Source organism: Anarrhichthys ocellatus, unplaced genomic scaffold (assembly GCF_004355925.1).
Source record: "Anarrhichthys ocellatus isolate YVR2014 unplaced genomic scaffold, GSC_Weel_1.0 scaffold27, whole genome shotgun sequence".
NCBI lineage: Eukaryota > Metazoa > Chordata > Actinopteri > Perciformes > Anarhichadidae > Anarrhichthys > Anarrhichthys ocellatus.
In genome coordinates this window covers 5634290-5649281 of record NW_022280057.1, presented here as the reverse complement: position 1 = coordinate 5649281, position 14992 = coordinate 5634290, and the positions used below count along the sequence as shown (strand labels likewise).

General features: G+C 42.4%; 2 protein-coding genes across 3 annotated transcripts in view; one reads left to right on the top strand and one right to left on the bottom strand.

Annotated features, from left to right (window-relative positions):
* The window catches only part of insyn2b (inhibitory synaptic factor family member 2B), a 20166-nt gene extending 6892 nt beyond the window's left edge, over positions 1–13274 (top strand). Inside the window, exons 2-4 of one of the 2 annotated variants that reach the window (XM_031862889.1) lie at positions 2264–4176; positions 6611–6685; positions 10787–13274. In XM_031862889.1, coding sequence (XP_031718749.1) covers positions 2609–4176; positions 6611–6685; positions 10787–10970 — 1827 coding nt within the window. In that variant the 5' untranslated portion in view covers positions 2264–2608 and the 3' untranslated portion in view covers positions 10971–13274. The remainder of the gene's footprint in view (positions 1–2263; positions 4177–6610; positions 6686–10786) is intronic. The other variant, XM_031862890.1, reaches the window with a different exon arrangement.
* Positions 1–14992, bottom strand: part of dock2 (dedicator of cytokinesis 2) — an 88360-nt gene that overhangs the window by 30068 nt on the left and 43300 nt on the right. Inside the window, exon 26 of the mRNA XM_031862888.1 lies at positions 13173–13268. Within this exon, the coding sequence (XP_031718748.1) occupies positions 13173–13268 (96 nt within the window). The remainder of the gene's footprint in view (positions 1–13172; positions 13269–14992) is intronic.

The window sequence follows — 14992 nt, the reverse complement described above, 5'->3', positions numbered from 1 at the left end:
CACACACACACACACACACACACACACACACACACACACACACACACCTGAAAGGATGTTGTGAACTCTGGGTCAAGACCCGTGTGGTCCACTCCAGGACCATTTCTACTACACTTACCAAGGCAACCACTCATAAACAGTCTGGACTGTCAATTATGTGTGACCCCATGGCAATGTAGCAGTCCTTGAGCCAAGCACACTGTCAAGATATTCAAATAAATAGCAGCAATATGTCACTGAAGTAGAAATCCTTTGATCTATAGCGTCTTGCGTAAAGCGCTTACGTTTCCAAGCTCTGCTGGCTGTCAGCGAAGCTCTCAAACACACCCGTGTCCCAGGAACTTTGTCATGAGCACTAACAACACAGTACAGTGTGACACTGTGTAGAAAGTTTCATAAACTACAAATACAGAGTGAGAAAATTCTAAATTTAAACTGTTCCCAATTCTATAAAGCTGTCCATGGGCAGGCCCACCAGCATAATAAACTGTATTCACTCAGTTTTAATAATTCATGACATTAAATGTAACCTGAAATTCCGAAGAGATTGACAAAATTAATTACACTTGCTGTCAGGGAAGAAAGGGAATAAAAGGGCTAAAATGCCCATTTCTATTCTGCTCATGCATCAAAACAGCATGTGACCTATGGCTTAAAAATGAGTTGAGGTCAGACAGTCATTCAGTACGAGTCTGCTAGTGAGAATGCATCTTTAACTGCTAGGCCACTACTGAAAGGCCCATTTCTAAAACCTCTGGAAACCTTGAGCATGAATCCGACGTCAGCCTTTGCTTTTGAGACAAGCCTCCGAATGGATTTTTTTTTCTCTCAGTAATCTCATGTATTTTTTATCTAATAGGTGAACACGGCCATATTTCATTTAAATAAACTAAAATAAACTGTACTGTTCCAACCTTGACCCCACAGCCAGGATCTGCTGTGATGTTGCACCAGCTGGCATAAAATAAGCCTTTTTCCTTTTCTGTGTGTGTGTGTGTGTGTGTGTGTGTGTGTGTGTCTCAGCTGGTTTAACGTCACACAATGACTGCAATGAAAGGACAACAATGTGGTGAACATAGGAGAAATTCAGTCTGCTGACTAATGTCTTGTACTAGCCTAATTTCATGCACAAATTATCTTTTGTGAACAGTTATTTTTGCCTAAACAGACATCTGCTGGAAATCATAAATATTCAGGGATCAACAGCATATTGGCTCCCCGAGTTAGGCAGGGGTCTGATTTAAGTGTAGGTGGATGTACATCACGTCTTCAATTGATGCTTGTATTTCGTGCAGAGACACTTTGAAGTCACAAATCAATCACATAGGATTATAAACCATTGCTTCATATTGTTTTGCTCTTAATAAAGTATGACTTGCATTTACTAACTTGCAACCTCCATTTACTCTCTTATTTCATCTTTTTTTCTCCTTGATGTGTCCAGCCAATGTGTACTTCTGCCATGGCCCAGAAAAATCTGATATATTGCCCCAATTTTGTCAGCTAATCAAAGTGTCATCATGCAGGTATTCTGGGTCAATCCTCTAGTGATTCTAACTTGGGTCTAACTTCTAATTTTCCTCCCCTTCCAAATATTCCCAAAACGTTGACCAAAAATAATAATACAAAACCAGAAGATGCTTTAACATAACCTAGCTAGGCATTCAAATTCATTTTCCTGCCCAATACGCAATTAAATTAAAAGCAAAAGATGTATTAACACTGAGTTTAGGCAACATGACTGTCTTCCTCAATTAAACAATGTAGCAGAGTTTATCATTATGCTGAACTCATTAGACAGATTTCCAAACTGCGTCCATGAGAGTTGTCGAGGGATGATGCATCATCAGTTTACATACTGCTGTGGGAGGCAAACATAACCTCATTTGAAATGCGTCACGCTGTGTCATCACGTAATAAAAGACCACAACAACATCTGTGTTCCTAAATTTATAAGATTTAATGACATAGCTCCTTGGGGTGTGTGCAAATTGTGACTATAGAGATATAAACTATTACCCTTAAGATGTTTCTGTTCCCTCAAGAGAATCCGCTTGATGAGATTTAGAGTTTTGCCTCTGTAACTCCCACCCACCTGCTGGTCTAATAAGAGGTTGATAGAGTTCTATCGATCTGGTTACTGTGTGCATTCAGTCGAGGTTGAAGCTTTTATATGGTGCTTTACGTGCCTAATGTCTGTGTCTTCTTGCCAATCTGTCGTTTCTCTCATTCATTGCCTCTCTCTTTTTCTCTCTCTCCCCAGAACGAACCCGCAATGCCCAGAGACTCCGTCCAACTCATCCTCTGCGGGCCATTGGTTAAAGACTGAGAAAAGCCTTGACTGTGATGTCCAAGCAGCAGTAGCTAATCGAGTAAGGAGGTCAATAATGGAAGGACATTGAGAGTTTGAAATCTTATTGGATATTAAATTCCTGTCTCCAACTTTCACATACAAACGCTCACAAACCCACTAATTCACTTGGATAAACAAAAGCTGGAAACCTTCCGGGTTTCTTATTGGATATAATCCTGCTGACGTTAGCTGATGTCTATGCTTGCCTGCATCGTGTTCAGCTCGTCTGGGGGCTGAGCCAACCTGCAGAGGATTATGGGCAGGAGGGTGGCTGATCCAACCAATCCAGTGCCTGCGCTGGGGGTTCCCTTAGCGGGGGGGCGATGGGGGCCGCTGTGCAGTGTCGGGGTGCAAACATCTCCCGGACTGCGGACTATCCCCTCCATCAAACGACACGGCAGCCAACCGACCAACACACATCGGCCACTCACCATGGCAACAGACAAAACGACAGTGGAGACTGGGGGAGTTATCAGAAGTGACAGCAACAGTCTGCCGGTGTCCAAGGAGAGATCTCAGAACGAGATCAATAGCCTGACACAGGACGACATGGGGTCACAGGGGTCAGGCAGTGGAGTTTACTGCCAGATCAAAACTATAAACCCCAAGGACACAAGAGATAAAAGGACAGCTAGGTATACAAATGGCAGTGTGGTGGCCTCTGATGCGGTGGGAGGGGTTTGCACGGAGGCCACAGAAGGTAAGGAGCCGGCCAGAGAGAGGAGGAGGGTGCAGTCCCTGCGAGGAGAGGGCCATCACTTGGTATTAAAGACCGGGAGTGCTTGTACGACCGTGCACGCCACCCCACCGCGGCCCTGTCGAGTGATGCCGACTTCCTCACCCAGTCTTTGTGGGACATGTGGGAGGAGACGATCACAGATTACACCGTGCACAGGCGCATGTCGCAGGAAGGCTGTCAATCAAATAACAGCCAGCCAGACTTTACCTAATCCGCCACGGAAACCCAACCAGTCAAGAAAAGAATCTGCTCTGGACTCTCAGCATTGCACCAAAAACACAGATACGGCAAACACCTCCACGTACGCATCAGTAAAGACTTCTCAAATACCACAGCTGTCACACACTATACCAAAAACACACAGCTCCCATTCCAACCACACATCACACACCCAGAACAAAACAACAGAGTCAAAGCAGCAGACAAGGCCACATTCTGCAGACTTCACTTATCACAAGGACTCAGCCACGCAAACAACAGACACACAAATGCACAACCACACAGACAGGACCACAGCTACCACGCATACACAGCGACCGCACACACCATCTGCAGAAGCAATGGAGCCACATTTGACTGACAAACGCAAGTATGACTCGGCTAATATCCAGCACGCTGATGAACACACACACCAACACACATCAGTCCGTATCACTTCTAAACATACAGCTCCTTCCCTTCACAGTGACTTAAAATCTACTGACACTCCACCTCTCCCACCAAAAAACTCTCCGAAATCCGATCGTTCCAAACCGGCCACACCTGTAGCGCAAACCAAAAACACTCAGGAGACCACAAACACACCGAAACAAACACCCTCAGAACAGATCAAACTCAAGGACTACGCAAAACAGAAGAGCAAATCAATCGACGTCGACGACACTCTGCCTTGCAAGACTCATATAAAAGCACAATGTAATGGAGCTCCAGGAGGGTTGTTGGTTGCACCCGCAGGCAGCGCACCACGTGGGCTGGAGAGGCAGCTGCAGAGTGTGGAGGAGAACCTACAGTCCAATCAGGAGAAGATCAAAGTGCTTCTCAACGTCATTCAAGACCTGGAGAAGAGCAAGGCCCTCAGCGAAGGGTGAGAGAGGGTCGTAAATGGGGGAGACAGCAGAAATGAAAAAAATAACAAATGGAGAATGTTGTGTGATACGAGAGAAAACTAGAGGGTTAGACACCGAGACAGAGAGTGAAAAGAGGGAGGCATGAAGATAAGGACGAAAACAGAGATAAGAGATGGAGAAAAAATAAGATGCAGAGATATTCATTGCAATAGCAAAGTGCTTCAGTTGGAGTGTGAGAGTGTGAGAAGAAGAGAGTATATTTGAGTTTTATGGCAATATATACTGACAGGCTTTCAAGTCTGTGTAATAGATTTTAAATGTCAGGCCAGTGGATAACTGCTGCAGTGAGTGTGTTAGTGCGTGTGTGTTAGTGTGTGTTAGAGATTTAATCCTGTAGGGATACATATATATGATACCTGCCAGCCTGGAGTCAATGCTAGTAGATCCTTCCTCTGTTCCTTCACCTTAGAGGGCATGTACTCCCCATAGTAACAGTGTCCCTTAGAGATATCTCAGCTGCCCACCAAAGCAAACTAATCAGTTCTTTCTTTCTCTCTTCAGCTAATTCTTTTGTTCTTAAATTCTAGTCTCCTGATCCACATCCATTGTTTCTCTCCTCTCCATAAATCCCTTCATTTCAATCAACGGCATCCCCTTTCTCCGAGGTTCTTCAACCCGCTTCAAGCTATTCATCCCTTTCTCCGCCTCCGCTTTCACACCTATCTTTCCTCCATTCTTAATTAATACCTTTTCCCCTCTTCCTCCTTATTTCTTTCTGCACCTCCACACGTGAATCATGCCTCTAACAACTAAATCAGTCCATATCCCCTCTCACCATTTTGTGATCTTCTCCCTTCTCTCTGCTCCGACAACCTGTCCATCACTCTCCCCTGCTGTCATGTGTTAGCTGTCACTCTGTTTGTTTCTATCGCTCCCAATTCTTTGCCTCCTCTTCCTCCTCCTCAACATTTCACCTTTACTGTCAGTAATTCTTCTCCTGAAGTTTATATTAGATGTCTTTCTCCCATCCTAACTCATAACCACTTTCTACCACCTCCTTCCAAATCACTCACACCCATTGGTTGCTCTCCTCAGCCCAAACAACCTAAAACTAGAGTAGGAAGGAAAAAAATACCCATCCTCTTTTAGCCTCATCTTCTCTATAATGATCCATCTCTCCCTACCTAAACAACCTCTTTTTAACTCTTGACTCATGTTTTTACCCTGCTTCTTTCTGTTTAGGGTTAGCAGATGTCTCTAGCTCCAGACTAATCCCGATCATATTACCTTTGAGAAATGAAATTAATGTGTAAGCTGGAAAATAAGGCTCCTAAACTGTGTAGTGTACACGCTGTCCTGCCCTGTGTGAGTCACTGTTTAAGAGTGCATATTCATATTCGTCAGTGTGTGTGTGTGCTCACATGCCTCATGGTAAGTGACAAATAGTGTAAAAAGGCCGACAAAAGAGAAGAGACAGAAAGAGGGAGCAATTGAGAGATAAAGACATAAAGAGTAAGAAAGAGAACCAGCAAGTAAGAGGGTCTACATGTAAGTGGGCCGCTGTGATAAAAATGTCGGCTGAGCTAAGAGGCTGTCGCTGTGCTCAGCTCCCCGTTTTCTTTTTTCTCCCGAAGCAAATAGTTGTCTTCTCTTGTGCTATTTGTCTTTGATAAAGACTGGTGGGGGAGAACAAATTATGCCAGTCACACAGTCTCCCTCCATGTAATTAAAATGTCTATTTTATCAACATAAATCAGCTACTCTCATCTGAACAGTTCAGTGAAAGGGGCAGCCAAACTATCTTGGCAAAATAAAGTGTTCAAATTAAGCAGCAGTCAGCATGAGCTTGTCAGATGTTTTGATCTGACTTTATTTTCCAAAAACTCTTTGTCTCAGGCTCCGTAGTCTAGTTCAACCTTGACAACATGGTTTGCACGTGTAATCATGTTTTTTTTCAATAGCGAGAATAAAAGATACAAAGATAATGTTCATTGAACACTATGCTTATGATATTTGTGTCATGTAATGTTGGGCTCCCAACTAAACCCACCTACACAGTCACTGCACACAGTGCTTGGTGGTTATTTTCACTGTCTGGAATGCCAAACAGGTCCCCCACCAAAACTATTCAGGTGAAGTCCTGGATTGTCCTGTTGTAGTACATCGCGTGCACTAAACATCTTTTGACAACCCCGAGAGAACACACCTGATGTTGCTGCATTAAGTATGTGGAGGGACCGATACAAATTGTGACACCGGCAGTCAAGCGAGCGAGGCTATTTCCAGTAAAGAAATGCAAGGCATGTTGTTACTGCAAAAACAATCTATTGCTAGATTCTTCCTTTTCAAAGATGTCATCTGCTGTGTCGGTGCCGTCTAGACGTACAAGCATGTTGAATTAAACTTCTTTTGCAAGTGTGTGCGAATGTTTTACATCTGTTTTTTCTGCAGTCGCAGCTCATACAGAACTGGTCAGGACATTAACGACTGCCCTACCTGCCAAAAGACAGCCTGCATCATCTACAGGTAACCTGATCAAGATAATGAGCTTACTGCATTACATAACCCAACAATGACAACTCATTCTTCCCTGCAGCGGAATAAACAGACGTGAAACTTCTCCTTGACAACTATATGGCTTTTGTAGCTTTGGAAATGTTGCATTTCACATTGTTTTTCTCACAGCTTTTCCACGTTTTTTCACTTATTCAGCACATCTTTCTTTATCATTTTATTTTTCATTTGCCTTTCTTCCTGGTATCCTGCTGTCTCTGCCCTTTTCCCCCCACTCTGATAATTGTGCTACTCATACAATATATTCCTATTATACAAAAAATGCGAGACTATGAGTGATCCGCCTCATCAATATTGAAAGAGATTAGACGAGGTTGCTCTCTCCAGGAAAGTTGTTTACACATAAAATAATCTTCTGTGCAAACAAGCAAATTAATTCAGCACCTAAATGATGCGTCTTTCCCGTCCCAGTCGTCCATCGGGTGTGTGACCCAAATAAGTAATTGCATTCTTAGATTCTCTGCATTTTACAGAGCTGCAACCTCGCAATCTGATTCCACATACTGTAGTTTAATCCTCCCATCACCTCATCCCATCCCTCTCTTATTCTAATCATGTCATGCCTGCTCAAGCTCTTTTTTTCATCCTTAACTTTCAATCTAACTGGTTTCCGCTGGACATCCTTGCCTCATTCCATCTGTCAAATGTCAAAGCTATAAACGCCTGAGCCCCACTCCCACCCAATCTCCAGGACTCTGCTCTGTATGTGCACTGCGCCTCACACAAGCTGGAAATGTATGGTTTAACATATACAGTAGCTCCATGGAGAACACAGAAACATAAAAGGAAAATATTGACTTGCTGTAACTGGAATAATCCGGCATTAAAACCTCCCTTGAGTCCAAAAACCTTTGTGTGGGCATGTATCTAACCCAAGCTATGCGTAAAGCTAAATCTGCTTGTTTACAATCATAAATATAGATAAATCTCTCTTGCAGGCCACAGGGGATGAAGGCATATTTTACAAGGCCTTTATCTCTGCAGTTCTCTCGAACCCAGCAGCCCCACATGCATCCCTCCTGTATTTTCATTTTCCATAACTTTGTTGTTTAATCTCTCCATCTCTTCACACACTTCTCCGACTCACTCTTCCTCCGATTCTCTCCTCCCCTAGATCTTAATTAACACAGCAGGATCCTTGGCCAAGTAATAATGAACTCCAAGGGGAAATGACTGCCACATGGTAACATGCTATTCCATCCACAAATCCATACAGATGTACACAGATGGGAATGAACGCGCACAAACTTCCCCCACTTTACACAGAGTCATTATGCAAGTACATACAAACAAAGATGGACTTGCATTACAACTAAAATTGCTCACAAAAAGCGTTATTCTGGTAATTCTTAAAATAGTCTGCTCTTCAAGATGTATTTCCTCACATGAATATGATGGAACTGAATTTTGAATAAGCAACAAGACGCATAGAAAAAAAGTTTCCAAAAAGCATCAAAGCTCTGAATATGTATGTATATGTATAGTATAGATATTTAAGATTAGATAGATAGATTTTTAGGGGCGTGGGGCTTCCCTAATCTGAAGAGTGTGTTGCTGCTTGCTACTCGCATCATTATCATCCAATTCAGAGATTTTCTTTCAGGCTCCACTTTCCCTTCATTCATTTTGCACACATGCAAATATAATCATGCATACGCATATGCTAATTAATCCAACGATAAGCGGAATCAGCTTTTATTGGGAACGTCCGTGCAAGCTTTTCATATGCATACTTGCATGCACACACTCGTACATACCGACAAACAAAGAAATGGATATACTTCACGCTATTTGAAAGACATTAAGGACTTAGATAGATATGCGGAATCTCCTTGGTAATCATATTTCTCATATATTGGTATAAGTTTCATACAAAATAATTACACATATTACATAAGCAGAAAACATTTTCAGTGGCCCATTGTGACAAAAACATAAAAGTCAGAAGCTCCATTTGTTTGATTGGACGGCCTTATCAAACCCACAGAGAGGATTCTGGGTAAAGAGGATGGCAGATAGGGGAAGAGAGACGCACAAGCAGAAGATGAATTACTTGTGGGAGTGTAACATCCATCTTAATGAATTGTGGTAAAATAATTGGTTTTGATGTGGGCTGGATGCCTGGAGATGTGTTGCCATTGTCTGTCCTTACTAATCTGTATGCTGAGAGACAAGGAGGAGAGAAACTTTTGACAGCCCCTCTGTTTTTCTCCCACAGCTTAAACAGCTCAAAACACACACACAGAGAGAGATATGTACGTATACACACCTAGAGTAACACTTCTACAGTTCTTCTTCACACACACACACACAGCTAATATGTAAGAGAGATAACATGCAAAACCTAAACCTTAACCCTGTCAGTTACATGACTAACGGTCACCCTCACTTAAACTAAAAAGTAAAGGATAAAACATTTAACAGGTTTTCACAAGGCAAGAAACAACAACAACACACAGTCATGCACAAAGTTGTGAAGACGCGGAAGATGACAGCTTGCACACCGAATTAAGGGCAGCAGCTTTTCCCATTGTGTCGCAATCCCATGAAAAATAGTGAGAGAGGTAGAGACAGGCAGTTAGAGAGGATTGAAAGAGAGGGAGGTTGAAACCCAGTGAAGTGTGTGGGTAAAGAGAGACCCAACAAAGAGAAGTCCTCTGCTCTAAAACATAAATTGAGTAGATGTGGGACAGGTGCACCACTTTATCTTTCCTTATATATATGTTGTGTGTGTGTGTATGTGTGTGTAGTAATACAGTAGTACATCTCCTTTATCATTTATTCATGGCAGCCATCTCTCTTCCTCTATGCCCATCGAGAGCTTTTACCTTCTACTTTATTCACTCGTTCCCTCCATCCCTGCACTCCTTCTCAGGGAGCCGAGACCTTTCTGCCCTCCTCCTCTCCTCGTCTCTGGTGGCACTCATCCTCTCCTTCTTCACCTCCCACTGTCTCTTTGTTTCTCTCCTTTATGACCTGCTCTGCCCTGTTTTAGTAAAGCTTGCCTTTCATTCCTGCATCTATCCCTCCATCAGCTTCTTTCCTCTCTCCTTATAAAAGTCCCTGCATGTTTCCTTTTCTCCCTCGCTCAGCCATGGGCTTGTTGTGGTAGATGCACACGTTGGGCGTCAGGGGAGCACATATGTGTTTGTACAGCATGTGTGTGTGTGATGTGTGTGTTGGGATGTTCGATGAGGGGAGGCTGGGTTGTTGTCTCTTCTGTCGTTGCCTCATCATGTGGCTCATTAACTCCAGATGCCGGGCCCTATGCAGCTCCACCCCTATAATCCAACACATGTTCTTTCACACACAAAAACCCACTTACCAAAAGGAGAGAAAAACTCCAAGTCTACTACACTATGACCCGAAGTGATGGACACTTCAGAGACGGTGAGAAAAAGAGCACGAGTCAGAGCAGAGTAGGGAGGGGGAATGACAGAAGCATAGAAAAAGAAAGCCAAGAGGGTCTGCTTTGAACATATCAGAGGAGCAAAAAAAAGTTCCTTCCTTGAGCTCCTCCATTTTGCAAATGCCCCTCTCCTTTCCTTTGCTTTCCTGCCTTTCCCGCTCTCTTTTTCCTTCTCCTTCCACTCCTCTCATCTCACCAGACTGTGATCTATTGGTGCATGAAGCGCAGAGGAATCCTGGAAGTGAAATAAGCTGAGTTGAGGCCTGTGCGAAAGTATGTGTGTGTGTGCTGAAGGTGCATATATCAGAGTTAAGAACACAACATGATTTCACACCTCCATATAAAGCTGCATTATCTGTAAGTACAACCCAGCATTTTGGGATACACTTCACATTTTGATGTTACTAAAACTCCTTCGCTCACCTTTCTCTCAATCCTTCTTTCTAATCTCTCTTTCTGCACAGTAAACTTCTAACTGTGGTCACATCCCTCTGTTCATCCTCCTCCCTTATCTCTGAAAAAATGAGCTGTATAAATAAATGTGACTCGATTTGACACGACCCAAACCTCTAAGTTGTGCTCCCGCTGCCTCTCCCTTATCCTTATTACCCCCTTCAACTGCCCTCTCTTTCTTTCCTCTCCAGCGTAGAGCATGATTTCCGACAGCAGGAGGGACGTTTCCAGGGGGTGATGGAGGTCTTGGAGGCGGAGTACGATGTGCCTGCTCCCACTCCGACCAAGCCCACGCCAGCCCCTTCCTCCTCCAGTCGGCCCAGCACCAAGGCCCGTGTAAAGAAACTCCGCAAGAAGTGTTTCTGGTGGCTGTAAGATTTAGAAAAACAACAACCTTTCTAGCCATATGGCATATGGGTGGTGATTGTGCTTTAGGAGACCACAGGCCCCTAGGTTTTGAAATAAAGTATCTCTCTCATGGGCCTGTTGGTGTGTAGTGTGTTTAAGTGTCATTAAATCAGTGGTGGCATCTGGTGCATCCCTGTAAATGGCACTTCTTCCACAGCAATCCATCCTCATCTTTGAAAATATACACCAGGTAACCAAGTAGAGAGAAAAGAAATGCACTAAAGACGGAAAACAGGACCAAAGGAGCTGCTGAGCTTTCCTTTCTGATATATCTCAGAGGAATATTGAGAACAAGATCACCATGAATTTCTCTCTCTGCGGGAAACCAGACTTCAGCGGCTAATTTGTGATTCACTTTTGACTGTGAGGATACCATTTTCCCATAATAATGCTGTAACAGAGAGATGAAGCATTGCCACTTTGGACGACAGACAGGCGTATTGTTTTTGTCACTTGACTGAGTGGCTGTCTAGACAGATAGACAGATGTATGGACGGATTGAAGCCAAGATGGATTCATGCTACAGCTGGGAATGAATCCTCACAACAATTTTGGCTAAATCCCAGCCATTAACGGAGGAATCAGAGCAATCCTGAAAATCCAAGCAATTTAACAACTAATCGGAATACTGTGTCTTTGGACGGCTTGACAAGCAAAATTTGAATGTAGCAACAACTGAAGAGCTAAAGAGGATATGAGTGGAAAATAAGCTGATGAGCTCCCTGGAAACCAAGAAACAGCTCGCTGGAAGGATATCAGGGTTTTGGAGAGCAGTGGAGAGTGTTCAGATCGTGTTTAGAATACATTAAGAGACAATGTGATAGGCAGCTGATCACGGACTGACAAGCCGTGTCAGATGATTAAAAATTCTGTCATCATTGTCTGGCAGACTGATTGATTCTCTCCTTTATTACCATTCAAGACAGAAGTGTTTTGATGTAAACTCAATCTAGTTTCAAAGATTTCCAAGCACACACGTGCATACAAACACATGTACAAATGGCATATACACTTATAGGTACGAACACACACGTGCAGCAAACTCACTGAAACACAAAGAAGTACTCCACACACACACACACACACACACACACACACACACACACACAGAGTATATACACTTGTAAACCAATGCAAACTAAGGGTACACCAGTTATCACTCCACAGTTAGTTATTGGCCTGTGTTCATGTTTCAACATTGTATCAATAGTTGTAAAGCCTAAGCTAATGAGGCCCCCATACCTTCTGTATGAATGAATTTGAAACTAGCTGATTATGTCTGGAGTCTTCCTTAAGTTCACACTGCACACATTGTGCAGAGGAATTCTCTGTTGTTGTGCAACATATAGAAAGGCCTACATCATCAGTTTCATGTAATCTGGCACCCACTAACTGTGACTGTCTGCAGTTCCACAGTCAGTACAACAAACATCACCGTGTTCACATTTAATACAACGTAAATAATCATTTCCCTATCTTTGTAGCATTCAGGGCACACTGCCACTGCTAGCTGGTTCATTAAGCTACAATAGAGAAACAAAAAATTATGTTAAAAACATACGCAACACATCTTACCAAAATGTACAAAAGAAAAAGCTGTATATTTTGTCAGGTGAAGGTACGTTATCCCATTTCTACAATTCGTAGAAGAATATGGTATTTTATATTGACAGACAGTCTTTTATCAGAAATTCTGATTGAGTCTATCCCTGTTGCAAACACACACACCCACATCATTATTTTGCACACACATAAAAACACATTATTTGCACAATGCTTACTGCACAGCAGCTCGGAGGTTAACCACTAATCTCAGAAGGAGCTACTTCAGCTGCTTCTGGCTCACAAGTTGCCACCAATTAGAATCCTGGATGACACCACACTTACTAATTATCCAAAACAGTGTGTGAGCTCCCATGATGCCCCTATCTTCCTGATCTTCCTCTTGTATGTGCAATAAAAGTGTGTATTATAAACAATATGTGCTGGTGTTGGCATACGTTGTGTTTCAGAAAGACTTTGCAGAGCAGACAAGACTTGATACGGGGTTGGCTTTTCTACAAATCCACTTTAAACACCAGAGAAAACGACAAGACAGAAGGTTGTGCAATGCTTGACTCATGGAAAGACAGGCATATATGACACTCGTGCAAAGTCGCATGTACTTACGATTAGAGCATGCTCACGACCCATTGTGATGACTGTCTGGTTGATGATCCTCAGCAGAGACACCACAATGTCCTGGATATGTTGAAATGTTTCACCCTAAAAAGATAGACAGAGAGCAGAGTAAGAGAAAGAGAATGTCACAGAAGGATGGAGTGAAAAAATAGAAAAATAAACAAAAGACTGTTCGATTTTCTCAGGTGTAAACGCACACGAAAACACACACACAGAGATGCAGAACAGGATCCGATCCTGTTCATCAGCATCCACTCAGGCATAACGTTGGCGCTGCTCTGACAAACATCTCAGAACAAAACTTTGGAGATTCGTCAGGTTTTGTTTGTAGAGCTGGTTTCCCCTATTGTGAACTCTCCTCACTGAGAAGTTTGCACACAGTCCAAAGCTTCACGGGGGCTCTGAATGGATGATTGGCAGATCAGATGAAACAAGAACGAGAATAAAGTTTTCTGCATCTGAAATGTAAAGCCTGTTCACTAATCAGAAATTGAGCCTTCAGTGTGGACATTTGAACCTCAAAGGCACGTGGATGTGGATTTTTTTTTTTGTGTGCAGACCTGCTTTCGTATTCCTATCTTTCCCTTTGAAGCCCCTTTTCTGTCATCTTTCTTTTTCTCCATCTGGCCAGAGGCAAACACGGGGAATCTAACAGTCTGTGTTCAAAACCAGTTCCTGTTTCAAATAGTTACAATGTCATGTATATATATATATATATATATATATATATATATATATAGGAGCTATTAGACATTAAGACCGGAACATTTTGGTTGTTTCACCTATTGAAACCTTTCTTGTCTTACTGTGTAAAACTTAAGAGTAGAAGATAAAGATACATCTTCTGTCACGGTATATGTCATTTTATAGCATAATAATATTTTCTGATCATTTAATTGAGAACTACATGTAAGTAAGCAGTGGTGATATTAAATCTTGTGAAATCTTACATCAAATATGTCATAAACATATTGATAAATAATATCAATATATGAGAATATAATGTGGGGATCACTAAAGGTGCTTTAAGAAACACAAAAAAATATCTTTGAATCTGAATATGATGACCCAACAAGAAGGATTTTCTCTTCATTTTGGTGAACAATATTATTTAGATGTATTACTCTGCTGTACTTCAACCTTTTCAGCAACCATTCATCTGTATTACTTTTACAGTGGACATGCAGAAGCCTGTCAATACATGACAAAAGAAAAGCCTTTAATGGTACAACATCGCAGACATTGTGCTAGTTAATAAGGCAACAAAAGCAATGCAATTGTTTGATGACCTGTGAGGACTGCAAATTAATAGAAATTAGGTCTGACTCATGACACACAGAAATAGCACAAAGTCCTTTCTCAAAAAGCATCTGTGTCCATGTGCATACGACCACACATACACAGGCACACACACACATGGAAGCTGACTCAGACTTGCCTGGAGGTAACTCTCTAGTGAAGCATCTGCTGCATCCAAACACACCTTAGCAAAAATGCTACAGGGTGCATCTATGTGTTTGTGTGCAACATTGTGAGCATAATCTGACCTAAATTTGTGTGTGTGTACTTACGTGTCCTTGTCTGACCAGTAAAGCATAAAAGCAAAGACTGAAGGTCCGAAAAAAAACAGTATTAAACAGTGTGTGTGCATGTTGGTGTGTATGTGCATTTGTGTGCTGGCCTGATGGCAAATGATTTGAAAGATGAAAATCAGGTAGGCAAGATTAAACCACATTGAATGCACCGACTCACAGTCACAGGCCACAGAGATAAACAACTGTACAGTTGTGTGTGTGTGTGTGTGTGTG